This window comes from Halichoerus grypus, chromosome 15 (assembly GCF_964656455.1).
Source record: "Halichoerus grypus chromosome 15, mHalGry1.hap1.1, whole genome shotgun sequence".
NCBI classification, from domain to species: Eukaryota; Metazoa; Chordata; class Mammalia; order Carnivora; family Phocidae; genus Halichoerus; species Halichoerus grypus.
Window position 1 is genome coordinate 17505364 of NC_135726.1, and position 25955 is coordinate 17531318.

General features: G+C 46.1%; 2 protein-coding genes and 1 pseudogene across 7 annotated transcripts in view; 2 read left to right on the plus strand and 1 right to left on the minus strand.

Moving 5' to 3' along the window:
* The first annotated feature begins 18 nt into the window (after positions 1-18).
* SLC7A6OS (solute carrier family 7 member 6 opposite strand) lies at positions 19-25627 on the plus strand. 3 transcript variants are annotated; one of them, XM_078063717.1, is made up of 5 exons: positions 19-256; positions 381-662; positions 7132-7335; positions 8391-8508; positions 24818-25627. In XM_078063717.1, exons 1-5 carry the CDS (start codon positions 62-64, stop codon positions 24883-24885), a joined length of 867 nt encoding a protein of 288 aa, XP_077919843.1. In that variant the 5' UTR covers positions 19-61; the 3' UTR covers positions 24886-25627. The 3 variants fall into 3 exon arrangements, with proteins under 3 accessions (XP_077919843.1, XP_035965085.1, XP_035965084.1); XM_036109192.2 differs by lacking the exon at positions 24818-25627 and adding an exon at positions 8958-9579; XM_036109191.2 differs by lacking the exon at positions 24818-25627 and adding an exon at positions 9843-10614 and having other exon boundaries at positions 21-256.
* Positions 2657-3524, plus strand: LOC118546457 (cytochrome c-like; annotated as a pseudogene).
* The window catches only part of SLC7A6 (solute carrier family 7 member 6), a 34934-nt gene continuing 21197 nt past the window's right edge, over positions 12219-25955 (minus strand). For 3 of the 4 annotated variants that reach the window (XM_036109186.2, XM_078063714.1, XM_078063715.1), the window contains 8 exons: positions 24394-24519; positions 22374-22518; positions 21593-21716; positions 21287-21390; positions 17676-17772; positions 15332-15481; positions 15037-15220; positions 12219-14594 (listed from right to left, as the gene is read on the minus strand). In XM_036109186.2, the coding sequence (XP_035965079.1) occupies positions 14500-14594; positions 15037-15220; positions 15332-15481; positions 17676-17772; positions 21287-21390; positions 21593-21716; positions 22374-22518; positions 24394-24519 (1025 nt within the window). In that variant the 3' untranslated portion in view covers positions 12219-14499. The remainder of the gene's footprint in view (positions 14595-15036; positions 15221-15331; positions 15482-17675; positions 17773-21286; positions 21391-21592; positions 21717-22373; positions 22519-24393; positions 24520-25955) is intronic. The other variant, XM_078063716.1, reaches the window with a different exon arrangement.

Here is a 25955-nt window from a genome sequence, read left to right on the forward strand (position 1 = left end):
GGAACTTGAAGGCTCTCCCGTCGCACCCCACGCGTTCCCACAGTGCTCCGCGACAGCCGCTATGGAGGCCGGCAGGACTGCAGTGCTTCGCGTGAAGCGGAAGCGCAGCGCAGAGCCTGCCGAAGCCCTTGTCCTCTCTTGTAAACGCCTCCGGAGCGGCGGCGTCGAGTCGGCGACCCAAAAGACACCCCCCGAGGATCTGGAGAGAGGGCCAGAGAATAATGTCTTCCAATTGGTGGCCACCGTGCGCTCCCAGGTATTGGGCGGGATGGAGCCGGTGTTTGAAGGGGATCTTAGGGCACTGCCGGGACGAAATTGTATTCCTGACCCGTTGACGAACCTCCTGCTTACGCCGGCTTCCCTCCCCTACCACCTTCCAGGAGGAGCCAGTCCAGGCGCTTGTTCGAGCCGCCCTGCGCCCTTCCCGGGGCAGCCAGCAGCGTATCCGCCGCGATCTCCGCGCTTCGGCTCGGGAGATCCGGCAGGAGGGCCGCTACAGGGTGATCTCTGGCCGCCGGTCCTCGGGGATTCCCTCGGGTGGCCCAGAGTCCGAAGACGCACCGGGAAACCCGGAAGCCTCCGAGGACGCAGGTTTCCAGCTGTTCGACCTGGTCCACGAGGAAGGAGACCCAGAGGCCGTCGCCACCGCAGGCTCCTCCAAAGTGAGTACCCGCCCAGAGAGCATTGGGCTTCCCCGGATTGATAGTGCCAGGAGTCTAGGCGTTAAGTCAGCACATAGTTTAAGAGGAGGTACACGGCTTCGCCTTACTGATGGATGATTTGTCAGCCCTGGTAACCTCGTTTTGCAGGTTACGTTATTCATTCAACAAGTATTTACTGAGTGGCCACTATGTGCCAGGCATTGTTCTTAGATTCTGTGGATATAGCTTTGAGGACTTAACACTCATTTTTTTTTTAAATATTTTATTTATTTACTTGACAGACAGTGAGAGAGGGAACACAAGCAGGGGGGTAGTGGGAGAGGGAGAAGCAGGCTTCCCGCCGAGCAGGGAGCCCGATGCGGGCCTCGATCCCAGGACCCTGGGATCATGATCTGAGCCGACTGAGCCTCCCAGGCGCCCCGAGGACTTAACATTCAGGTAGAGGAGAGAAGCAGTAAAGAAGTGAAATTCAATGTCAGATGGTGATAGGGGCTGTGTGTAGGGGAGGTGGTGGCAGGGAAAGAGTTGTTCCATTTCAGAGAGGGTCTCAGAAAATGACATGAGAGTGAGAACTTGGAGGAGGTGAATGGCAAGGAACTGTGGATATCTTAAAGACAGTTTGGTGTGTTCAAGATCACTGTGCCCGGAGCCCAGTGAACTGAGGAGCTGGAGCCCAGTGAACGGAGGAAGAATAATAAGGAATTTGGGAGAGGATGCCTGCTAGACCCTGAAGGTACTTTTAAGGACATACTGCCTTTCACCCTGAGATGGGGAATTACTGGAGGTTTTTGAGCAAGGTAAAGATAGAACAGATGGAAAAACTCATCAAAGGGAGGTTAAAGGACTGGTCTTGGGTAGCAAATCAAATTTGAGGCAGATTGAAGTGTAGAGTGCAGGTCTTCTCACATTTAATCCAGTGTTCTTTCCGTTGTTACATTTACTAAATTTGTTTTGTACCTCAGTTCCAAAAAACAAACTCTACTACATGTATTAAGACTATAGAAATAGGGGCGCCTGGGTGGCTCAGTCGTTAAGCGTCTGCCTTCGGCTCGGGTCATGATCCCAGGGTCCTGGGATCGAGCCCCACATCGGGCTCCCTGCTCAGCGGGAAGCCTGCTTCTCCCTCTCCCGCTCCCCCTGCTTGTGTTCCCTCTCTCGCTCGCTCTCTGTCAAATAAATAAAATCTTTAAAAAAAAAAAAAAGACTATAGAAATAGAAAATTCTCAAGCTAAGGTTTGCCTCCTCTTGATAAGCATTAAAAAAAAAAACTTCACTCTTCACTCCTTTTGATAGTTTTTGAAGTTTAAAAACTGAAATTTTAATTAAAAATTTATCAAGCAAAAAATATTTAATTGTGGTGCTAATATACTTGGATAACAATTTGGGCATGATGACTATAGCCACTTCTTTTACCAAAACTAATTGAAGACTGATTCATAAGTTACAAGTCAAATATCTTTTAAAAGTAAACCAGTGTTGAGTGGAATCAAATCTATCAAATAGCTCATTCAGTTTTATAACAAAAACTAGTATATAAACTGATGAAGGATGTGAACACAGATCTTTCTCAACAATGCAATACAAACTGTAAATACATCAAAAAGTGTTTACTCATTGGGGCACCTGGGTGGCTTAGTCGGTTAAGTGGCTGCCTTAGGCTCAGGTCATGATCCTAGGGTACTGGGATCAAGCCCCGCATCAGGCTCCCTGCTGAGCAGGGAGCCTGCTTCTCCCTCTCCCTCTGCCCCTCCTCCCTGCTTGTTTTCTCTCTCTTTTTCTTTCAAATAAATAAATAAAATATTTTTTTTAAAAAGTGTTTGCACGGGGCGCCTGGGTGGCTCAGTCGTTAAGCGTCTGCCTTGGGCTCAGGTCATGATCCCAAGGTCCTGGGATCGAGCCCCGCATCGGGCTCCCTGCTCCTCCGGAAGCCTGCTTCTCCCTCTCCCACTCCCCCTGCCTGTGTTCCCTCTCTTGCTGTGTCTCTCTCTGTCAAATAAATAAAATCTTTAAAAAAAAAAAAAAAGTTTTTGCACATGAAAGAGTGGGACATCTGGCTTGCCAGCAGTCACCTTCATTTGTCGTGCGACGGAAGAGTGATTTAAAAATGGGTAGTGTTGAGAAGGGCAAGAAGATTTTTGTTCAGAAGTGTGCCCAGTGCTATACTGTCGAAAAGAGAGGCAAGGCAAGCATAAGACTGGGCCAAATCTCTATGGTCTATTTGAGCGAAAGACAAGTCGCGCCCCTGGATTTTCTTAAAAGGATGCCAACAAGAGGTATCCGGGCACCTGGGTGGCTCAGTCGGTTGAGCGTCTGAGTTCAGCTCAGGTCATGATCTTGGGGTCAGAGGATCCAGCTCTGCATTGGGCATGCTCAGCAGGGAGTCTGCTTGTCCTTCTGCCCCTCCCCCCTTGTGCAAGCTCTCTCGCTCTCAAATAAATAAGTAAAATAATAAATAGAACAAAGGCATCACCTGGGGAGAGGAGACACTTATGGAGTATTTGGATAACCCCAACAAGTACATCCCTGGAACAAAAATTATCTTCGTGACATTAAGACAGGAGAAAGGGCAGACTCCATAGCTTATCTCAAAAAAGCTAAGGAGTAATAATTGGCCACCACTTTATTACAAAACAAAAATGTCTCATATCTTTTTATGTGTACCATATTTAAACTGATATCATACACCAGAATTCAGATTATGAATGGCTGATAGAGTATTTCTTTTGGACAGTCCTGATTTAAATAAGATTGGCTTGTGGTTAAATGAATAGGATCAGCTTTTTGAACTTTGATAGTAATTCTGGTTCAGCAAGTGCTGTCTTTGTTTTCTCCTTACAGAGATTTGATTATAATTGATTAGTAATGGTCAGCTTTTTAAAAAAAAATTTATTTATTTATTTATTTTTTAAGATTTTATTTATTTATTTATCTGAGAGAGAGAATGAGAGATAGAGCATGAGAGAGGGGAGGGTCAGAGGAAGCAGACCCCCCGCTGAGCAGGGAGCCCGATGCGGGACTCGATCCTGGGACTCCAGGATCATGACCTGAGCCGAAGGCAGTCGCTTAACCAACTGAGCCACCCAGGTGCCCTTTAATTTTATTTTTAAGTAATCTATACACCGAACATGGGGCTCAAACCCACAACCCAGAGATCAAGAGTCATATACTCCACTAACTGAGCCAGCCAGGCGCCCCAGTAATGTTCAGCTTTTCACGGAGTCGGTAAATGCCATCTCTAAACCTATAAATTGATTTTATATTTAGACTGATATAACTGGTTATATTAATATATATGTAAATACTGAGGAAATCCCTTCACTGTCTCAGAACAGCAAGACTCAGCTGTGTTTCAAGTTGTGTTTGTTAGCCTGTTCAAGGCAAGGGCTGAAGATAAGCTGGCAGTGTCCACTTTATCTTTTTGGTCTTAACTATGCCAAATCGGTTAAAATTCCCTGCATCTAAAATGTTGCCTTTTGCCTAAGGAAAGGTATTTTAGTGTGGTTTATGTATAATACTAAATTAAAAATACTTAACACTTCTCACATTTTATAGATGATCTATAAGGTCAGATGCTTTTAAAACTCATTGTGACAGGATATAGTAGCACACTTTGCTTGTGGATTCTTTACTAAGCCAGACTACATTCTTGTCTTTTTTTTTTTTCCAGAATTGTCTTTTATTTTTTATTTTATTATTTTTTTTAAAAAAGATTATTTATTTATTTATTTGACAGAGACAGACACAGTGAGAGAGGGAATACAAGCAGGGGGAGTGGGAGAGGGAGAAGCAGGCTTCCCGCGGAGCAGGGAGCCCGATGCGGGGCTCGATCCCAGGACCCCGGGATCATGACCTGAGCCGAAGGCAGACACTCAACCAAATGAGCCACCCAGGCGCCCCCAGAATTGTCTTTTAAACAGCTATTCAAAAACAACTGTAGAATTAATCACAGATTTTAAAACATGTTTGCCCTCAGTAATTATTTTTAAAAAAATGGATTTAAGCTGAAAGCAAATTTGGGGTTCTATGCATACTAGACTATCAGGGGAAAGGTTGTTGATAGCGCTGCTGGCAAGGCCATGATTAAAATGGTACATAAATGTAGTGCTTAAAATTGATGCAAGGCTTTTGGAAAACAGCATGGCTTTACATATCAGGAATCCTAAAAATAGTTTGGGGCCTATTTTAAAACTACTTAAATTTATTTTTATTGTTTGGATTCCAAAGCCATCCAAACATCTAAAGAAATTTTAAAATAGTGACAGCATTTTTGCCACATTATATTTCTCATTAATTTTTTTTTATTTTTTAATTTAAATATAATTAATATATAATGTATTACTTGTTTCAGGGGTACAGGTCTGTGACTCACCAGTCCTGTATAATAGCCAGTGCTCATTACAACACATACTCTCCCCAATATCCATCACCCAGTACATTTCTCATTAATTTGACGCCATTTATTTTTTTTTTTTTAAAGATTTTATTTATTTATTTGAGAGAGAATGAGAGAGAGCACATGAGAGGGGGGAGGGTCAGAGGGAGAAGCAGACTCCCTGCCGAGCAGGGAGCCCAATGCGGGACTCGATCCAGGGACTCCAGGATCATGACCTGAGCCGAAGGCAGTCGCTTAACCAACTGAGCCACCCAGGTGCCCAGACGCCATTTAAATTTTAAGCAGATAAAGTACTATTTTAGAAGAAATCTTAAGTGAGAAAAGTTCCTTTTATTTTATCTAGTGATCTTACCCCCAGGATTTATCCTAGAGAAATAATGCAGCAGAAGCAAATAGCTATGGGTGTGCCTGGGTGGCTCAGTTCGTTAAGCGGCTGCCTTTGGCTAAAGTCATGATCCCAAGGTCCTGGGATCAAGTCCCACATTGGGCTCCCTGCTCAGCGGAGAGTCTGCTTCTCTGCTCCCTCTGCCTGCCACTCCCCCCTGCTTGTGCGCGCTCTCTCTTTCCTCTCTCTCTGTCAAATAAATAAATAAAATCTTTAAAAATATGTATTTAGGGCGCCTGGGTGGCTCAGTTGGTTAAGCGACTGCCTTCGGCTCAGGTCATGATCCTGGAGTCCCTGGATCGAGTCCCACATCAGGCTCCCTGCTCGGCAGGGAGTCTGCTTCTCCCTCTGACCCTCCCCCCTCTCATGTGCTCTCTCTCATTCTCTCTCTCTCAAATAAATAAAATCTTTAAAAAATAAATAAATAAAAATATGTATTTAAAAAAAAGTAGGACATCATTGGGTGCCTGGGTGTCTCAGTTGAGTGTCCAACTCTTGGTTTTGGCTTAGGTCATGATCTCGGGGTTGTGGGATCAAGCGCCCCCCACTTGGGCTCCATGCTTGGAGGGGAGTCTGCTTGAGATTCTGTTCTTCTCCCTCTACCCCTCCCCTGCTCACACATGCACTTGCTGGCTCTCAAATACATTTTTTTTTTTTTAAGATTTTATTTATTTATTAGAGAGAGAGGGAGAAAACACAAGCAGGGGAAGCAGCAGAGGGAGTGGGAGAAGCATGCTCCCTGAGCAAGGATCCCAGTTGTGGGGCTCTATCCCAGGACCCTGGGATCATGACCTGAGCCGAAGGCAGCCTCCTAACTGGCTGAGCCACCCAGGTGCCCCTCAAATAAATCTTTTTTTTTTTTTTTTTTAAGATTTTATTTATTTGTTTGACAGAGACAGACACAGCGAGAGAAGGAACACAAGCAGGGGGAGTAGGAGAGGGAGAATCAGGCCTCCCACTGAGCAGGAAGCCCGATGCGGGGCTCAATCCCAGGACCCTGGAATCATGACCCGAGCCGAGGGCAGACAAATAAATCTTTTAAAAAAGAAAAGGGACATCATTGTGGGCAACCCAGGTGGTGGTAGTCATCAGAGTCCAGGAATCACTTTTAGATCCCTATAGGAGGTCACACAAAATGCAGAGACATTTGGGGATCAGCCCAAGAAGTGCTGCTGTGGGCCTGCAGATCCCTAAGGGGAGATCTTCTCAGGCCAGTCTTTCCATGTACTCTCTTATGTTGGTCAAGCACAAAAGAGCAGAAAACTATCTTAAGTCTGTCTCAAAAGAAAAACTACATAATTATTTTAGAAATAGTTAATTTTTTAATTTCATAGCTAATAGACCAGTAGGACATGGGGATAAGAATCTTGAATCTAGGGGTGCCTGGGTGGCTGAGTCACTAAGCGTCTGCCTTCAGCTCAGGTCATGATCCCAGGGTCCTGGGATCAAGCCCCGCATTGGGCTCCCTGCTCAGAGGGAAGCCTGCTTCTTCCTCTCCCACTCCCCCTGCTTGTGTTCCCTCGCTCGCTGTCTCTGTCTGTCAAATAAATAAATAAAATGTTAAAAAAAAAAGAATCTTGAATCTAACGTAGGCAACTATAGAGATTTCCTTCACTTAAATCTTAAATTTCTCCTTTTGGAACATCCATGTTTTGGATCATACATGTTATCATCTCTTGATTTCTTTACAGACATCTGACCCGGATGTGATCCTCTGCAATTCCGTAGAGTTGATCCGTGAACGGCTGACTCTATCTGAGGATGGACCAAGAATCGGGCACCAGGAGGAGCAGAAGGATGACTATGTGTATGACATATACTACTTGGAGATGGCCACTCCAGGATGGATTGAGAACATCCTCTCTGTGCAGCCCTATTGCCAGGAGTGGGAGCTGGTAAGGGGACCCATTAGGATGAGAAGGGTATGAGGTAGCCTAAGCAGTTCTCTAGTCTGGGTGCTTTGCTTCCCTGTGTTCCACATTGCCTCCAATGGGTTCAAGATTGTTTTTAGCTCTTCTTGTCCTTGTTTAAATGGAAAAATTTATTCTAAATGCCTTCTAGGAACCTGGGTTTAGTGCAGGGAATTTTGGGAATGACAGGTACACTGAATTTTTGCTCTTAATAGATCTTTTACAAGGTTTGCAACATCATTTTTATCATTTATTAACACCTACTTTCAGGGGAAAACGTATGGGGGCTTATAATAAAGACAAAATAAACCAGAAATTCTTAACATGAATAGGAATAAAAGCTTATTTTTTTTTAAACTGGATCTTAAAAGGGGGGAGACCTTGGATTAAGAAAGCTAACATCCTGACATTTTTTTTTTTAAAGCAATCTCTACACCCAATGTGGGGCTTGAACTCATAACCCTGAGATCAAGAGTTGCAGCTCTATTGACTGAGCCAGCAAAGCACCCCTTGACATCATTATTTTTAAAACAAATTCTAAAGTGAGGAGCGGCACCTTATCCCATACCTGCATTGCAACCATAGTCTCACAGTCAGGCACCCACCTTGGATCATTGCATAGCCCCTCTCCCTGCGCCCCTCACACTTAGATTTTGGTTCTGGTTTTTGGCATTACCCATAATCCATATAATCTCTCTCCCACCTGGCTGTCCTTCAAAAGTTTAAAGATCAGTGCCAACACTTACTCAGAGGTCTCTCTCCTCCCCACCCTGGTGTGTTCCCTTCTGGAGTTCATCCTATCCCCCCAGGAATGTGATGGCTGGAGCTAGACTCTGAGTGAGAAGTAGGGCTGCTGTCTCTACCTTGTAGCCCAAGGTTACTACAGCCCCTTGTGCAGCATACTCAGACCAGCTCCTAGGCTGCCTCTTTTCCACACAGTGCTCTTAAGTGATTGTTCCAAGTTGGTCTGCTAATAGCTTCCCCCACAGCACAACCTTAGAGGTTTTGACTTATACTCATGTTTGTGTTGAGATGTGCAGGTGAATGATGACCAGCAACCAGAAGATACTTATGAAGATGATGATGATGAGAACAGTGAGAATAACTGGCGCAATGAGTATCCAGAGGAGGAGAACACTGATGGAGATGAGTCCAGAGGTACATGGGTGGCAGCCTTGGATGGGAAGGGACTAGTGGGATCCAAGACTGAGGTGTGAGCATGGTTAACAAGTACATCTTAACTGGCTTTCCTTCTCTGCCATTGAACTCCCAACAGCTCAACCATAAGCTATTAGAGCTATAGGAGCCCCAAGAACTAGTGTTTCTGGGGGAAGCCTAGGTTCAAATCCTTAGTTCTTTTTTTTTTTTAAGAGTATTTTTTTTTTTTTTAAGATTTTATTTATTTATTTGCTGGTAGAGATAGCGAGAGCAGGAACACAAGCAGGGGGAGTGGGAGAGGGAGAAGCAGGCCTCCCGCTGAGCAGGGAGCCCGATGCGGGGCTCGATCCCAGGACCTGGGATCATGACCTGAGCCGAAGGCAGACGCTTAACGACTGAGCCACCCAGGCGCCCCTCAAATCCTTAGTTCTGTCATTTCTTATCTGTAGGTCTTGGGGAAGTTACTTCACCTCATGGAGCCTCATCCTCTCTCCAGAAAACAGGAGAATATTGCACTAACTTCAGTGGTTGGGATTAAGAGAAACATCTTAGCTCAGTGTCTCTTCTCCTGCTTCAGTCAAGAAGGTATTGAAGAGGTTTGCCAGTTGGAGCAGGGCTAGGATTTTGACAGATCAGTTATCTAACTTCTCAAGAAGTTGCTTTGTTTACAATGTTTTGAGAAAGATGCAACACAGACATGGTACCTGGGGGAAAGAGGAAGGAAAGATACTCTGGTGACACAGATCCTTCAGGGATTATGTTCTTTGTGCCAACAAAAAGAATTTCTCAGTGTCTGTTAATGGAGGGACAATTAATTAAATTGTGACTATTCTATTGGGGAAGTACTGATATGTTAAAAGGATAGGGGCAGAAGTGAAATTATGTTTACAGTATGACTACAACTATAATAACAAAAAGAAATCCTAGGGCACCTGGGTGGCTCAGATGGTTGGGCGTCTGCCTTCGGCTCGGGTCGTGGTCCCAGGGTCCTGGGATCGAGTCCCGCATCGGGCTCCCTGCTCCTTGGGAGCCTGCTTCTCCCTCTGCCTCTCTCTCTCTGTCTCTCATGAATAAATGAGTAAAATCTTTAAAAAAAAAAAAAAAAAGAAATCCTATACTTAGGGGAGAAATGAAAAAATACTCCCAGTGTTGTTGAGGGATTTGGTTTAGGTAGTACAAACAGGCTTCCTTTTTTTTTCCCCCCTAAATTCTCTTTACTGAGCAAGTATTGTAGAAGGGAGAACAACAACAAAAAAAAAACAGACCTTCCTGAGATGGGAAACGATTATCATGGTCACTTAGAAACTCAGAGCCCATTCCTGTTATCATTCTAGGCTCTGATGAATACAACAGCCTCAGCGAAGAGGAAAGAGGCAACGGCCCACCACAGATGTGGAGCAAATACCCTTTGGATGTGCAGAAGGAGTTTGGCTATGACAGCCCCCATGACCTGGATTCAGACTGATGATCCTGTGATATCTGTGAAGTTCAGTCATGTGCCCTGAGGGCTCTGACTGCAGCTTCAGCCATCCTGGTAACATCCCTGGGTTTTTTAGCTTAACACGAAAGGAAAAAGCATGTCCAGCAGCACCATCCTACCAGTGAAAACGTATGCTAAAGGACTGTGTCTTTTTCAGTAACAGTAGGGCCCCTTTGCCTCAATCAAAAGTGACTCTACAGTCTGGGGGGAAAAATGCCATAAAAGTGAAGCTTCCTGGCCTGGGGATTTTCCCATTCTCCTGTGCTAAAGCCAGTAAGTGGAAGAGAAACTTCTGTTTCCTTAGCACTAAGCTTAGCTTTCCCATACCACCAGGCCACTGCCTCCACTAAAAGCCTGTTTCTTTCGATAGACAGAATCTAGAAGGGCTACACTGGGTCCCTTATAGCAACACCGACGGGATAGTGGTGGCTGTTAAGAGAGGGAAGTAGAATCTGCCTGAGCTCTTAGAGGTTTTAAGTTAATAGCTGTCTCCACCGCCCTGCCTCCTGACTCTGATAATGGTTGTAAAGACTGCTGTCTTCCTTTGTTCCACGGAGAACAGGATGTATGAATGTGATACTCTGTGTTTAGTAAAAATTAAAGAGAGCAAGAAAATTCCTTGAAAACTTTCTTCTTCTTTTTTTTTTTAAGATTTATTGAGAGAACACGAGCAGGAGGAAGGGGCAGAGGGAGAGGGAGAGAACGATCCTCAAGCAGACTCTGCATGGAGCACAAAGCCCAATGGGGGGAGGGGGAATTCCAGGACCCCAAAACCATGACCTGAGCCGAAATCAAGAGTCGGCCACCTAACTGACTGAGCCACCCAGGTGCCCCTACTTAAAAACCTTTTAAATCTGAGTATCTTTTTTTTTTTTTTTTTAATTTATTAGGAGAAGCAGGCTCCCCACTGACCAGGGAGCCTGACACAGGGCTTAATCCCAGGACCCTGGGATCGTGACCTGAGCCGAAAGCAGACACTTAACTGACTGAGCCACCCAGGTGCCCAGATCGCAATGTCTTTTTTTTTTTTTTTTAAGATTTTATTTATTTGAGAGAGAGAGAGAGCATGAGAGGGGGGAGGGTCAAAAGGAGAAGCAGGCTCCCTGCTCAGCAGGGAGCCCAATGTGGGACCCAGTGCTGGCACTCCAGGATCATGACCTGAGCCCAAGGCAGTTGCTTAACCAACTGAACCACCCAGGCATCCCCAGATCTCAATGTCTATACATATGTTTTCCCACTGTACACACTCTCTCCCATCCCTACCCTCCACGAAAGATGGGGGGAGGGGGTTAGTGAGACAGAAGTTTCAGGATTGACCTTAGACACTTAAGGACTTCGGGCAAGTGAGGAAAAGGAAAACATAAACGTAGCTTTCCAATGAGAAAGGTCAACTATTCACAGCACTCACCAAAAACAGTGACCAATTGTTACCAAAACTTAGATTCCTTGTAAGGAAACCCTGACCCTACTTTTTTCCATACCACAAATGTCTTAACTCTGAGTTGGCATTTATTCTTCTAATGTAACATTGTCCTACAGAACTTTGTGCAAAGATGGATATGTTTAGTAGTAGCCACTAGCCACATGTGGCTCAGCTCTAGAAATATGATTAGTGCGCCTGAGGAATCAAATTTTTTACTTTATTTTAATTAGCTACCTGTGGCTAGTAGTTACTATACTGGACAGCACAGGTCTAGGAAAACAATACACAAAATCACAGAATCTTTGGTTCAAAATGTGCCTTCTTGGCATGTGGCACAGACTCACTATCAGTACACAGGGATAGGTGGTCTTCCCACATCTTTCAAGATTTCATATCTTTTTCCATCCTGCCTCCACCCATTCTTTCTTTCTGTATTCATTTTGTAGGTCTTCACCTACATTAATTCCTATCCACATGTTAAACCTGCCTAAGTGGTTAAATTCTGTATGTTCACATCCTCAGGCTCTTGCAGTTAGAAAACCAACAAAACTATCCTAGCTATCCACAAAGGTACAATTCAGAGTTGCAACAGGCAGCAATATATATGTCTAATACTAGTCACCTTAGTCTTCTGTAGGCATAGAAACAAAGGATTAAAAACCACTCCATGCCATTATAATGTGCTCACTGCTGTTCATGTACTTGTGAAAGTTTGCCAACATTAAAGGGCTGACAACCTCACATACTGTACCTACTGCAAAAGGGATTAGCACACCAGGAGAAGGATTGAAGGAGATGAACAACAAAGACCTTGCAGAAATTTAATTCCACCATGAAGCTTGAGTGCTGTAGGGAGTCTCTGGCTTCCCTCCCACAGAAGGGTTCCTGGGTGAAGTCTGTATCCAGCACAGAGGGGAAGAATGCGGTTGCCATCCAGTAATGAGAGGAGGATGACATGGCTCACTAAGCTTGTCCTGGGGCACTTAGGGTGTGAGGCCCGTGCTTCTCCCAGGAGCCACTGGGGGGCAGCAAGTTCCTGGGATTAGCTGGTCATTTACTTCAATGGAGAAAGCTGAAACCTGGGTCAGGGATCCTTAAGACAAGCACACTCTACTTAAAGGATTAGCTCCAGAGGATCCCTGGGATAGGTGCCATCTTGGCTCAGACAGGAGTCATGTTTACATACTCCAGGCAAGTCAGAGACTCCCTATTGCCAGGAAGGAATTTGCTGTGCAAATCCCCAACCCGTGACAGTAGGAATGTCCCCTCATTTTCTCACCCATGCATGCCCTGAACTGAAGGCAGCTGTGATCATGCTCCCCTAAATTGTCTTTATTGAACAGGTATGGCCAAGGTTACTCCCCTGGCCATTTGATGGAAAACAATGTTCAGAAAGGGAGACTGCCTCATAGTTCTTATCTTTACCATTCATTGACCAGTTCTAAAACGAAAGGATAAGAAGTCCAGGCATGGGGTTAGCCAAATTAGCAGGTTCCTCTGGACCCAGGATGATAGTAGGGAGTCTCTGGATTCCCTCCCACAGAAGGGTTCCTGGGTGAAGTCTGGACAGTTGTACAGTCCACTGCAACCATGGCTGCCCACGAGGGAACATCCATTAGGCCTGACCTGGATGCTAAAGCACACCTGAGCACCAGAATTAGTTACTTCCAATCATGCAGTCTGCTGAGGAGCCAGATTGAGGTTGAAGCAGCTTTGTCCCCCAAAGTCTTCTCTGACCTCCAAAGGGAGAAATAGAAGTCCACACAAGTACCAAGCTCTTCCTGAGACTGCAGGCCCACCAGACCTCCAGTAAAGGGAGGCAGACAGGACAGGAATGCACTATCCTGATGATCCACACCAAGACAGTTCAGAGTGTAAACAAAGCCCAGTGTCAGGGACAGAAGAGGAGGATGCAGTCTGGTGTGAGGTTTTCGGAAAAGGGAAACGACCACTTCTAGCACCAAGGTGGGCTTGGCGGGGTCTGCACAGCAGTTCCTCACACCAGCCCTGACAGAAACAAGCTATTTGGTGGCTTGAGTCCATGAGATGTTCTCTAAGCCATTGAACGGCTGAGAGAATCCAGGTAATCCACTTGAATTCTAAAACAGTTTATGTCCTCCTAAAGTTCATACCAGAAACCAGAGATTTACCTTCTATCATCTAGAATAGGACCTGAGGTCTCAAGTAAAATAAGGGATTATCTTTCAGAATAGCAGTATTATCAGACTTCTGACTCATGAATTTGTTGATTCGTCTTTGCTGATTTGAGCCAGGTGCTTATAATCTGTGACCTACTAACTAAAGTGTAACCAATACATGAGTAAAAAAAAAAATCTTTAAAGTCTGCAGCTAAGACTCAACAGAAGATTGTGCGTAAAACCAAGCAAAAAAAATCTGTGATCAGAGGCTGACCCAGGCCACCACGCAGAGACACCTCTAAGGGCAGAGGGACTCGGTTGGGGGTACTTTGAGTTTTTAAACACAATCAGCTTGTTGTATCCTGTAGATGAATGAACACCAGTGCTCTGCTAGAATTGGTGTACTGGATTAAGTATCAATAAATAATGAAATACAACTGTCTTCCCAGGGAAAGATTTTGAGTCAGAGGAAGAAATGGTAGCATTTCAGGCCTCTAGAGTCAGTGCTTGGACCTGATCAGAGGGAACCTTCCCATAAAGCAGCCCCTTTGTAGAGGCTCCTGATGCAAACCTCAAATAACAAATTCAGAACCACCAGCCACATCTATTAACCTAGCACTCCCTCTTCCCCCAGTGCAGTTCGCCAAGTGTTTGGTAAGCTGTACCTACTCACCAGGAATAAAACTAAACAACTATTCCCCTGACCAAGCCCTCCCCACCACCACCCTCATAAAGTTCCCACCTTCAGGCTTGCCTCAGACCCTGAGTCTTCTCCCGTAGCTTACCAATGAGAGTGACCACCAGAGCAGGCCATCAGCTCTGAGCCCCCCTTATACAATGTGGGCCACCAAACTCCTTTAGAACAAGAGGGGTGGGCCTGCAGTCTCGTAATCTGGACTTTGGTGGCTGTGGTTGGCCTTCCAGGCCTCAAGGGACATCACCTCTGGCCTCTAGTCCGTTTTCCTCTCAACTTTTTTTTCTTCAGTTACATCAAGCTCAGTCAGGACACAAAAGCAAAGCTGCTGGGTGACTTTGGTGACAGCAGCTAAATGAAAATAGAGAACAGAATTCAGCAAGCTGACAGCTACAACCTCAATATGAACACCCCAAAGTTGATTAAAGCAGATCTGTGGCTCCTTCCCACCTGTCCCCTGGGTGTCCTGCACCAGGCTTTGCCTCTTACCACCAGCAAGCATCACTGTCCTTCATTCACCAGAAAGTAATGCATGACTCCTTGTCTTCCCACATGGATTGCACTTTTAAAAGCGAGTGTTTTAACCCAAAAATAGGACTCTAAAGTTAGAACTAAAGTGCTCATGTCAAGATCAAAAGGGAAGAAGTCATGTGGAGCAACCAGGTCTCATGGTCTAGCACATCACTAGTATAGGGGAAGCTGTTAGCTACCACTCCCACCTCTGCGTGCACCTGCGTGCACGCGCGCGCGCGCACACACACACACACAGTGAATAACGGGCAAAAAAGCTCACCCAGGACATTTCGAATAAGGACTGGCCTCTGGGACTCGGGCAAGTAAACACCCACGAAGTAGACAGGAATCCCAGAGAGGGCAATCCCGATGCCAATGAGGGAATTGATGGTGTCACCGTATAGAGGCACAATCACCAGGAACAAGGAGCATATGCAGAACACGATGGGAAAAAACAGGCTCAGCTGAAATGAAGGGAGGTGAGATATTAGGTAAAGTGCTATGGGGGAACACGGTTTAGAGAAGTCACCGTGGGGAGATGGCCCATCCCTCCTAGTCTGTCCAGAGTCACTGACCTTGAGAGGCCGGGGTCGCTCAGGCTCCTTCCAGCGAAGATAGAGCTGTCCAGCAACAGACAGGCCCACAAAGAACCAATAGCTGAAGCTGAAGTAGTTGATGAGCAGGAAAACATCTTCCACAGTGAGGTAGATGAGTGTCATGGTACACTGGAAGGGGACGGGATGGAAGGAGCAGTGGGCATTGTTACCACCGGGCCACCACAAGAGACTCCAACCACCCAGCAATCAGCACCAGATCTGCCGCTCACCACTGATTTAGCTTACCAGGTTACCTCCAGTTCTTTCCATTGATCCCTTGGCATCAGATAGGTCTAATCTCTGTATTAACCTTCAAGGTGGCATCTCTCCCTCTTCTGTTGGGGGCCCTTCCCACACACAATGCCTCCCTTTTTGCAAGCACTTTAATAACAAGCCAGACTCCCTTCCCTTTTTTTTTTTTTTTTTTAAAAGATTTTATTTATTTGACAGAGACAGCGAGAGCAGGAACACAAGCAGGGGGAGTGGGAGAGGGAGAAGCAGGCTTCCTGCCGAGCAGGGAGCCCGATGTGGGACTCGATCCCGGGACCCCAGGATCATGACCTGAGCCAAAGGCAGACGCCTAACGACTGAGCTACCCAGGCGCCCTCCCTTCCCCTTCTGATGGCAGAGAGTGAGGCCCTCCTCACTTTGATGCACCAACCTCAATATGAATCACTTTCCCCTCTGGATACCATTACTCCTGAGTCTCAACTACCTGGCATACAAACTGAGTAAATGCCTCCAGAACCATCTCACTGTCCTGGGTCTTAGAAATGCAGATTGACAAAATGGATCTATACCCCTGATAAGGGAGGTATGACAGAATTTGCCCTCTAGAACAAAAGAGTCCTAGAAGACAGAAGTCAGGGACTAGAGTCCTGTGACATAGTCAGATTTACTTAAACTTCAAGAATATGGAGTTCCCCCACCTAATCTTTTCACCCAGATTATCAACAAAGGGTTTAAAACAAAAAGGGCCCATTCTGGGGAAAGAAGGGGGACTGTATTGGGAAAACTGGGGTAGAAGATGATTAAAAGACAAGATGTCAGATCTTCCCTAAATTTATAAATTCAATGCTATCCCAATCAATATACTAAGAGGATTTTTGTTATTTTGACAAAATACAAGTTCATAATGATAAACACAAACTTGATAATTGCCAGGAAAATTCCAGGGGTAAGAAGAAACTAAAGTATCCTTAATCCCTCTTTAGATTGCAGAAATTCAGTATAAAGCTAAATAATGACGCTTGATACTAATGGCGAGGAAGGGTTGAGCTGATGATAACTATTTAAGGGGTATATAATTGTACTTGGCACATATGAAGCACCATCTAATATATATAAATCTATGATATCCAGGGGCACCTGGCTGGCTCCGCAGTGGAGCATGTGACTCTTGATATCAGGGTTGTGAGTTCAAGCCCCATGTTGGGTGTAGAGAGAACTTAAAAACAAAATCTTTAAAAAAATAAATCTATAAAGTCTACAATATGAAAAGAAGTCCCTAGGTAGTTGGTATACAACTGGCCTGGCTCTTCTAAATATGATTTAATTAAAGTTAAAAAAAAAAAAAAAAAAAGCAGGGGCACCTGGCTGGTTCAGTCAGTGGAACATGGGACTCTTAATAACAGGGTCATGAGTTCAAGCCCACATTGGGCGTGGAGCCTACTTTAAAAAAATTTAGGAGTGCCTGGGTGGCTTCATCAGTTAAGCATCCAACTCTTGATTTTGGCTGTCATGATCTTAGGGACGTGAGATCGAGCCCTGCAGCAGGCTCTGCACTTAGTGCAGGGTCTGCTTGGGATTCTCTCTCCCACTGCCCCTCTCCCTCCCCCCTGCTCACACTCTCTAAATAAATAAATAGAAGAAATAAACAAATAAATACATAAAATCTTTCAAAAAATGAAAATAAATCTCACAAATTTATTTTTATATTCTTTTGTACAATTTGCCTTCTCTCCTATAACTGTTTTATATTTTTTAAAAATTTAAGAAAAGGGGCGCCTGGGTGGCTCAGTCGTTAAGCGTCTGCCTTCAGCTCAGGTCATGATCCCAGGGTCCTGGGATCGAGCCCCGCATCGGGCTCCCTGCTCAGCGGGAGGCCTGTTTCTCCCTCTCCCACTCCCCCTGCTTGTGTTCCCTCTCTCGCTGTGTCTCTGTCAAATAAAATATTTAAAAAAAAAAAAAAAATTTAAGAGAAAAGAAAGTCTGAGAGGCTTGGGAAATATCTTAAGCTAGTAAGATAGACCTCCCACCCATAGTCGTCTCATAAAGTCAACAGGAGTACTACAATTCTCCACACTCCCCCAGCAGAGCTTACATTGAACAGTAAAGCAGGGATGGGTGTAAAACGCTCAATGTGGATCATGGACAGAACATCCGGGAGGTGGCCCTCACGGGAGCCCACGAAGAACAACCTAGAAAGATAAGAAGTGTGTCAGGATGATCCTTTCACTTGGCCATAGAGCCACACTCCTCACTTGACAAACTAGGCTCAGAGCTCCAGAAAAACAGAGGAGGCAGTCTCTCAGGAGTATCCCATTTTCTCGATGCATGCCCAACCCCCACCCTCACCCCTCAACTTTTACCCATAGATGTCTCCAACCTCCAACCATGGGTACTTCAACGTTATCCAGGAATGCCCTACCCCTCTGTTGGCCATGGACACCCCCAAGCCCCTCAGCTATGAAACCCACCATCAACCAATGGATGCCTCACCCTGCCATCACTCACTGCCACCCCAATTCATTCCATCAGGGGTACTCCCACTCTACCACCCCACAGATTTCATACTTAACACAATGGCTTTTTAAAGAAGGGCAGCCAGCCTTCTGTTGTGCTCTCTATATATCTTCCCTGAGCTCCTGACACATGACACGCCAGGACAAGCCTGGGGCTCAGAGACAACCCAGGGTTCCTCTCTGTTCCTAAAGAGCCCTACTGTTTGAGAAACAGAGCAAGAGAGAAATGAACTGCCAGCCAGGGTAGTCAGCATCATCATGGAGCACAAAGCACTCACCAGGCTTGGGGATGGGCTGGGGGAACAGAAAACCACAAGAGATGACCACATCTGGACTGTGAAGAACTGGAGTTTGCCAGAAGGTGAGCAGATGGGTGGGAAACAGCGTAGGCAAAGGCAAAAGAGGCTTGAAGGAGTGAAAGAGGGTGGCTTCCTTTAGGTTGGTACTAGAATGCCTACAGTCCCAGGTTAGGGTGTGTGAGGAAACAGCTGGGAAGAACCTGCACATGAGGCCATGCTGTGGAGTCTGAACGAACACTGAGAGCCTGCTGTGGCTCTGAAGTAAAGGCCTGACAGGATTTGACACAGAGACTCTGGTGGCATCATGGAGGCCAACTAAAGCAGGGAGAGGCTAGGGTATAGGGAGAAGGCCAGATAAAGTAATCCGTGGGGTGCCTGGGTAGCATAGTCAGTTAAGCCTCCAACTCTTGATTTGGGCTCAGGTCATGATCTCAGGGTCATGGGATCGAGCCCTGCGTCATGCTCCGTGCTCAGCGCAGAGTCTGCTTGTGACTCTCTCCCTCTGCCCCTCCCCCCACCTCCCAAATCAATCAATCAATCAATCTAAAAAAAAAAAAGTAATCTGTGATAACTGTCCTATAAGAGAGGAGGCCTGAATGAGGGTAGACACCCTGGCTGAAGAGAAAACCAGACAGATGTGACCACCTCAATCAAATTTGGTGATCCTTTGCATGTGAGTGTGTATGTATGTGTGTGTGCATGCATGTACATTTTTGAGCTAGGAGAAGAGGATGAACACCAAGGGAAAAATAAAGGGGCCAAGCAAGGAGACTCGACAGCACATAATAACACAACTAAAGACAAAGCACAAGTGGAGTGCACTGAGATACTTGTGAGCCATCCAGATGGAGCCACAGGAGTTGACAATAGCATCTGGAAAGGTCGTAGGGCAAGATGGTGGGAGTTGGCTCACACAGGTTAATAATCTGTACTGGGCAGAGAAGAAATATGGTAGAGGAGATGCTGGAAGGGGATAATGTGCAGGCACAGCAAAAGTGTCTAGTACAAAGCCAAAAACAACTACATAGGTAATAAAAGAAAAAGTGAGAAGTTAACACAGAAACAATTGTACATTACCTCCACATCACTGCAGTCCACTTATGTGCTGGTCCAGACTCTTACTCTCTGAATCCCCTATCCCCACCCCCATCCTGTCAATGCCACAACACAGCTGAGTGAGCTTAAAACGTACCTACTGTGTTAAGTATTTTAAGAAGATTGACAGAGCCATTTGGAATGTCTTGGGCATTGATAAGGGTAAGGCTATGGGAAACACCATCTTTGGGTAGGGTAACTTGTTAAGAGTCACATCCAGTGCAACCCTGGCCATACCAGGTTGAAGTAAGGGAAGATACCACGCTGTTTTCCAAGAATTTGATCTCTCTATTACTCTGGTTACCCTAGGGAGGCCCCAAGTACATGGACTGTGGTGTCAAAACCAGTAAGAAAAACAAATAGGACAGGGGCGCCTGGGTGGCTCAGTCATTAAGTGTCTGCCTTCGGCTCAGGTCATGATCCCAGGGTCCTGGGATCGAGCCCCGCATCGGGCTCCCTGCTCAGCAGGAAGCCTGCTTCGCTTCTCCCTCTCCCACTCCCCTTGCTTGTGTTCCTTCTCTCGCTATGTTTCTCTCTGTCAAATAAATAAATAAAATCTTTAAAAAAAAAAAGTTCCCTTTAAAAAAATAAAAGAAAGAAAAATAAATAGGACAAAAAATTTTTTCTTTTATTAATTCATCCTCTTACCTGTTCATGTAGAAAATAGTTACTGAATGCCTATTACACTCCCAGCCCTGGGGACAGCAACATTTATACGGTGAGTGAAAGAGAAATCAGGAAAGAAGCCTTCCTCTCAAATATCAGAGTGTTACAGAGTCACAGGAATAGTTTCAGAAGCAGAGGGCGGTAAGCATCACTTGCTTCAGGGGTCCAGTAGGATAAGGACTACAAGCAGGCTAAGAAGGAGATCACAGGTACACTTAATAAGAATATTTTTTAGGGGCGCCCGGCTGGCTCAGTTGGTTAAGCGACTGCCTTCGGCTCAGGTCATGCTGGAGTCCTGGGATCGAGTCCCACATCAGGCTCCCTGCTCGGCGGGGAGTCTGCTTCTCCCTCTGACCCTCCCCCCTCATGCTCTCTTTCTCTCATTCTCTCTCTAATAAATAAATAAAATCTTTAAAAAAAAAGAATATTTTTTAGGTAGTAGAAGTCAAAGTATAATGGCTAGAAAATGAGTGGCAGTTAAAATGGAGACCATTCCCTCAAGAAGTGTGTCCAGAAAGGAAGAAGGGAGATGAGAAAAGCTGTTTTGTGACTTCACTGAGCAGAGATGAGAGAAGCTTGTGCAGAGCTGGCTCCTACTGAAATCCACCAAAGAGAAGGGCCAAGTGACAAAGCCATGTGCTAAGAAGAGGGGTAGTGCTGGGACCCTGAAACCAGGTAGCAGAGTCAGCCTGGAAAAGCAGAACTGCTCCTTTCTCTGAAACAACAGGAAGGACAAATGCTCTTATAGAGAAGTCTCTAGAAAGAGAGGAGAACAGAGCCTGCCTGTCAGCTTCGGTGGTTTCTGTGAAGTGAGGGGCAGAGTCCCCTGTACCAATACCTGGTACACGGCAAGTGATCACTAATAATCTTCTCTACTCCAAGCTATAACCTTCCTCCCCTCTACCTCTCACCAATCTGTCATCACCTCAGATGGAAGTATGAGCTTCAAGCATACAAATGTCTGCACAAAGGCCAGCTGATGCATGCACACAAGTGTACACACACACACACACACACACACACACACACACCCTGTACATCTAAGGGAAAGAAGGGCTCTTATGGGCTCACCTGGAGCCTCAGAAGATTAAATACTGCAGTCTGTTACTGGTAAAGCAGAAACACATTACCTTGATGAAGCAAAGATAGATGCATTGAGGCCCCCAAAGCAGGACAGGGCAACAGCAATGGGAATGGTCCAGCTGAACATGCCAAATGTCTGGTCAGCAAATGTCTGGGGACAGAGCACAGAAGTCCCTCAGCACAGGACAGGGTTCCATAAGCCACCTGTACCTACGCTGTCAGGACAAACACCGTCACTGCCGAGCAGCCCTCCCTCTAGCCTGGACCCATCATCTCACCCTGCAGCGCCGGCGGGGCTTAGAGAGAGACTGAGCCCTTCAGTATTATAAGATGATGAGCAAATCGGGACTCACCACAGCCACGGCATCACTGTCAAGGACATCTGAAATGCTCAGCACTGTGTAATAGGCCACATTGGTCAGGATGTAGATGAGCGTCACAATTGGCATAGAAATCCCAATGGCCAGGGGCAAATTTCTGTCAGGACAAGTAAGATAGGACTACCTAGAATCAACTCTCTTTGGAGTCAAAGTTCACCCAGGGATTTTTCTGAAATTTAACAGTTCCCTGGCTCTAAGTCTTTGAGGCAGGCTCCTCTTTCCCACATGGTCTAGGGGGATTATGAATCCCATGCTCCCTTCTGCTGAGAAACAGAGAGAAAGAGAGACTGACCCTTCTCTGTGAAAATAGCTGGGGCTCAATATTTGATCCCTGCCACAAGAGGACCAATGGGTCCCACGGAAGGAGGAGCAGTGTCCTCCAGGGACTAGAGGCCAGGCTGGGAACCTGACTGCCCAGAATAAGCTTCTGGCTCTCCAGGCTTCAGTGTCAGCACCAGAGCACAAGGTTCTAACACCTTAGCCCGAGCTGGGTCAGCTACTGCCCACTGGAGGATCTCTCCGCGAGCAAGGACCTGGGGGATCCTCCAGTGTAACCTGAGGGTGAGGAGCAAGGGGCTTTCCCACCTTCACTCATTCCCAACCTAGCCCCTAATCTCTCTGAGCTAGAGAAGGAGGAGTAGGGAGAGGAAGAAGGGATGAGAGAAAGAGAAAGGGGACGGAAGAGGGCAAGTGTGCCCACTATCAACAGGAGTTCCAGCCAAGTTGGGGAGTGAGAGTGTGATCCCACCGTTACCTTTCTGGGTTTTTGATTTCTTCTGTTACAAAATTAAGGGTGTCCCAACCTGAGTAAGAGAAGAGGGCAGAGTAGAGGGCGAGAGAGAGGTCTCCCATGTCCCAGGAGGAACCCTCAAAGGCGTCCTGAAAGTGCTCAGAGTGTCCTGTGGGGGCAAAAGCAGGCAGGGGAAGGGGTTCAGTGAAAAGGAAGAAGAAGAAGAAGGAGGGGAGAGACAGAAGGTATAAGGAGAAGAACAGGGAGAGGCAGTAAGAAAAAGGAAGCGAAGATGGGGAAAAAGAGAGGAGGGTCAAGAAAAGAAGGGAAAAGCAAGCAGGCAGAGAGAAGAAAAAAAACATAATTTAACATCAAAAGAACAACCACCAGCTCTCCCCGTACTTTATCACCCCGACCATTCCCTCAAGAAAGTGCATATTCCTCTAGCAAACTATGCAATCTCAGAAAAACAAAGGCATTCCTGGCTGCTTTCTGAAGTGATAACACCTTTTCCAGAAAAGCTCTAATGAATTTCTAAGTGACCTCACAGTAGGCCAGAGCTCTTCTTCCTATTTTTAGAAAGAACCCTGTTTCACATAAAGGAGGCATTTTTAATTAACAATTAGGCCTTCCTGTGGAACTGTCTCTTGTGGCCAAAACCACCGCACAATTTGGTCAAATAGTTTTCTCATTCTCATGAGAAAATTCTGTTGCTCTACTTGCACAGGCTGCAGTTGCATGTGGCAGGAAATCCCAGGCTATGTAAGAACTGGGGTCTTCTTATCTCTCACTAGGCCTGGGATAGGCCTGAGCCACTTCCACCCTTAGAGAGCCAGCCTAGGCACCTGTCATTCTCTTCAGAGGCCTCTGGAGACCACACACTTAAAAGCCAAGGGAGCAGCACCTGCCTGCCCAGGAGAGACCTTCTGGACACACTGGAGGTTTTTAACAAGATCCAGATTTATAAGGAAGCCTGCCATCACCCCCTGCAAAAAGTAGACCTATTCCTTCAATGTGTCGAAAAGGGCTGGGTATGCAGCAAGAGAAGGGAAAATAGAGGTTTTCATGCCCCAGGCGCGTCAGTCATCATACATAGCAATTAAGGCATAGATCTTGATAGGAGGATAACTCAGCTACCCTCGTTGACCCCAAGATGTTCCTGAGACTCAAGGACATCGAGGTGGCTGGCTGTACTAACTTGGCACGTGGTCACAAAGGTACTGGACCAGCTGCCAAGGCACTTAAAAACAGAGCTTTCTGAACTCCAAAACCATTTTGTGTTTAATCCAATGAATCTGAGATGGGGGTCTCAGCTCTCCCTGGTAAATGTAAACATGGCTGAGTTTAGTGTCAGGCAATCTAGAGAACGACTGAGATCTCCTTGGCCAAAGATACCTCAAGACTTCCCTAAGAGCTCAGGAGACCTTGTCTATCCTCACTGCCAGTCTACTCCGGTTCAGGAATGAAAAGCTTTCTAAAGCCAACATGCAGGAAAGTCAGTGCCAACTTCATACTATTTTACTATTTTGCTGAGAGCTGACTTTGAGACCGAATGTTAAATAAAAGCAAATCCAGATGAAAAATAAAGGCTGCAAAATAACCACTCATTTCTATACTCCATCTACCCCACATACACACCTACCCACTCCTCTCAAGGACAGCCAGGTTTTCCTATTCACTGCCTGGCAGTCACAGACCAAAAACAGGGCCAAGCAGGGCTCACTCTATCCCCATCAGTTACATTTATGATCCAATTACACAAGATCCAGGTTTTAAAAACTCCTGGGCTCCCAGCTGCTTTCTTGCAATGTTCCCAGCCTCCACACAGGGAAAGCAGCCCTGAGGGAGCGACTGACTCATGTTCAGCTGGCCAAGCCAGCCTGGCCCAAGAAGCCCAGGAATAGATGTCTTGCTCTCACTGACAGTCTATAATATACACAGAAAGAGCTAATCAGTAAAGCCAAGATTCCCCATGTCCTCCTTAGGAAATCTAGGCTAACTCCCAGAGTCATCCACCCTCCTTCCCAGCCCAGGCCCATCTTACCCTGGCACAGTTTAACAAGGCCCATGACAATGATGGCAATGAGCGCTAGGACCTTGGCATAAGTGAACGTGTCCTGAACACGTGTGCCCCACTTGACATAAGCACAGTTCACAAATGTCAGCAGACCTAGAAGGAAAAACATAAAGTCACCGGCAGGCTTAAGCTGAGGGCACAGTGATCCAATCTCTTCTTATAGAGAACATTGCTTCTGCCCTATCTGCCTAAAGCAAAGGGGCCAATGGACCAATCAGAGCCCGAAGAACAGGCAATGGAGGGACATCCACCATCTGCCCATCACTGTTAACAAGTAAAGATACAAAGGCATGCCTTAACACATTCATAAATTCTGACAGCCAGAATCATTTTTTTGGAAATTGCCTCCAGGCCCAGGAATAATGGACTTCACCCACTCTTTCCCGCTCAGACTCCCAACGTTCCAAACCATCCAAGGCACAAAACATTCCCATGGCTACAAGAGAGGCCCATCAATAAATGAGGTGAATTTGAATGCAGCTGGCAAGTCATCTAGGAATTAGAGACAACGTTTTGTATGTAAGTACCTGACAATTTCACATACATCCTTTCAATTAATTCTCACAACCCCAAAATATAGACATTCCTATTCTTGTTTTATAGATGAGGAAACTGGCTGAGAGAGGCCAACCATCATTCCTCAGCTTGTAAGGACCTCTCCCAACTCCCTCTCCATTTCTATCCAAACTTCCCAATTCTCAGTGAGGTCCATGGAGAAGCGAGCTTGTTTGGGCATTCCCCAGGCTCCTGTCTGCACTGCTGGCTTTATTTCCAGTTCCTGTAGATCTCAGTGTTATCTGGGCCCTGTGCTGAGGGTCCCAGCACCTTACCCCCGCTAAACAGGGACTGCTCTGACCCACCAGGAGGACACAGAATACAAGGGGCACCACAGTGACACTGCTAAGTACTGCCCCAAGCCTCCAAAAATAGAACTTTTATGTGAACCTCAAACATTATTACAAAATCTTTTGGGCTCATCCTCTAAGCCACCTCTATCCACTCCTACACCATTTACTGGTGCCATATACATTCTTAAAAGAGGGGCGCCTGAGTGGCTCAGTTGGTTGGGCGGCTGCCTTCGGCTCGGGTCGTGATCCCGGGGTCCTGGGATCGGGTCCCATGTCGGGCTCCCCGCTCAGCGAGGAACCTGCTTCTCCCTCTGTCTCCTGGCTTGTGCTCTCACTCTCTCTCTGTCAAATAAGTAAATAAAATATTAAAAAAAAAAAAAAAAAAGAAATGTCCTTTCCTCCTCGTGCTGCCACAGCCGACAGCAACTCCCACTTTCGAGGTCTAGCTCGGTCACCACTTCCTCTGTAAAACCTTCCCCAAATATACCAGCCAGCTGCTCACTGAGCTGTCTCTCCCTGAACCCTGTAACAGTCCCACTTCACAGCACAGATTAGTATCTATGCTATACTCATGTGGACACCTGGCTCAAGGTCTCTCCCTCAGGCATTTGCATGGTGCTTCCCCAAGGAGACCACAAATTATTAGGGGGGGAAACAAAAGCATATTGTTTTATTGTGTGC

Bases quoted from the DNA above. Each gene is read 5' to 3' on its own strand.
- SLC7A6OS (XM_036109191.2), top strand. From the start codon at position 62: ATGGAGGCCGGCAGGACTGCAGTGCTTCGCGTGAAGCGGAAGCGCAGC. The intron at 7,336-8,390 runs GTAAGGGGACCC...TGAGATGTGCAG, and splicing joins ATTGCCAGGAGTGGGAGCTG to GTGAATGATGACCAGCAACC. The intron at 8,509-9,842 runs GTACATGGGTGG...TTATCATTCTAG, and splicing joins TGATGGAGATGAGTCCAGAG to GCTCTGATGAATACAACAGC.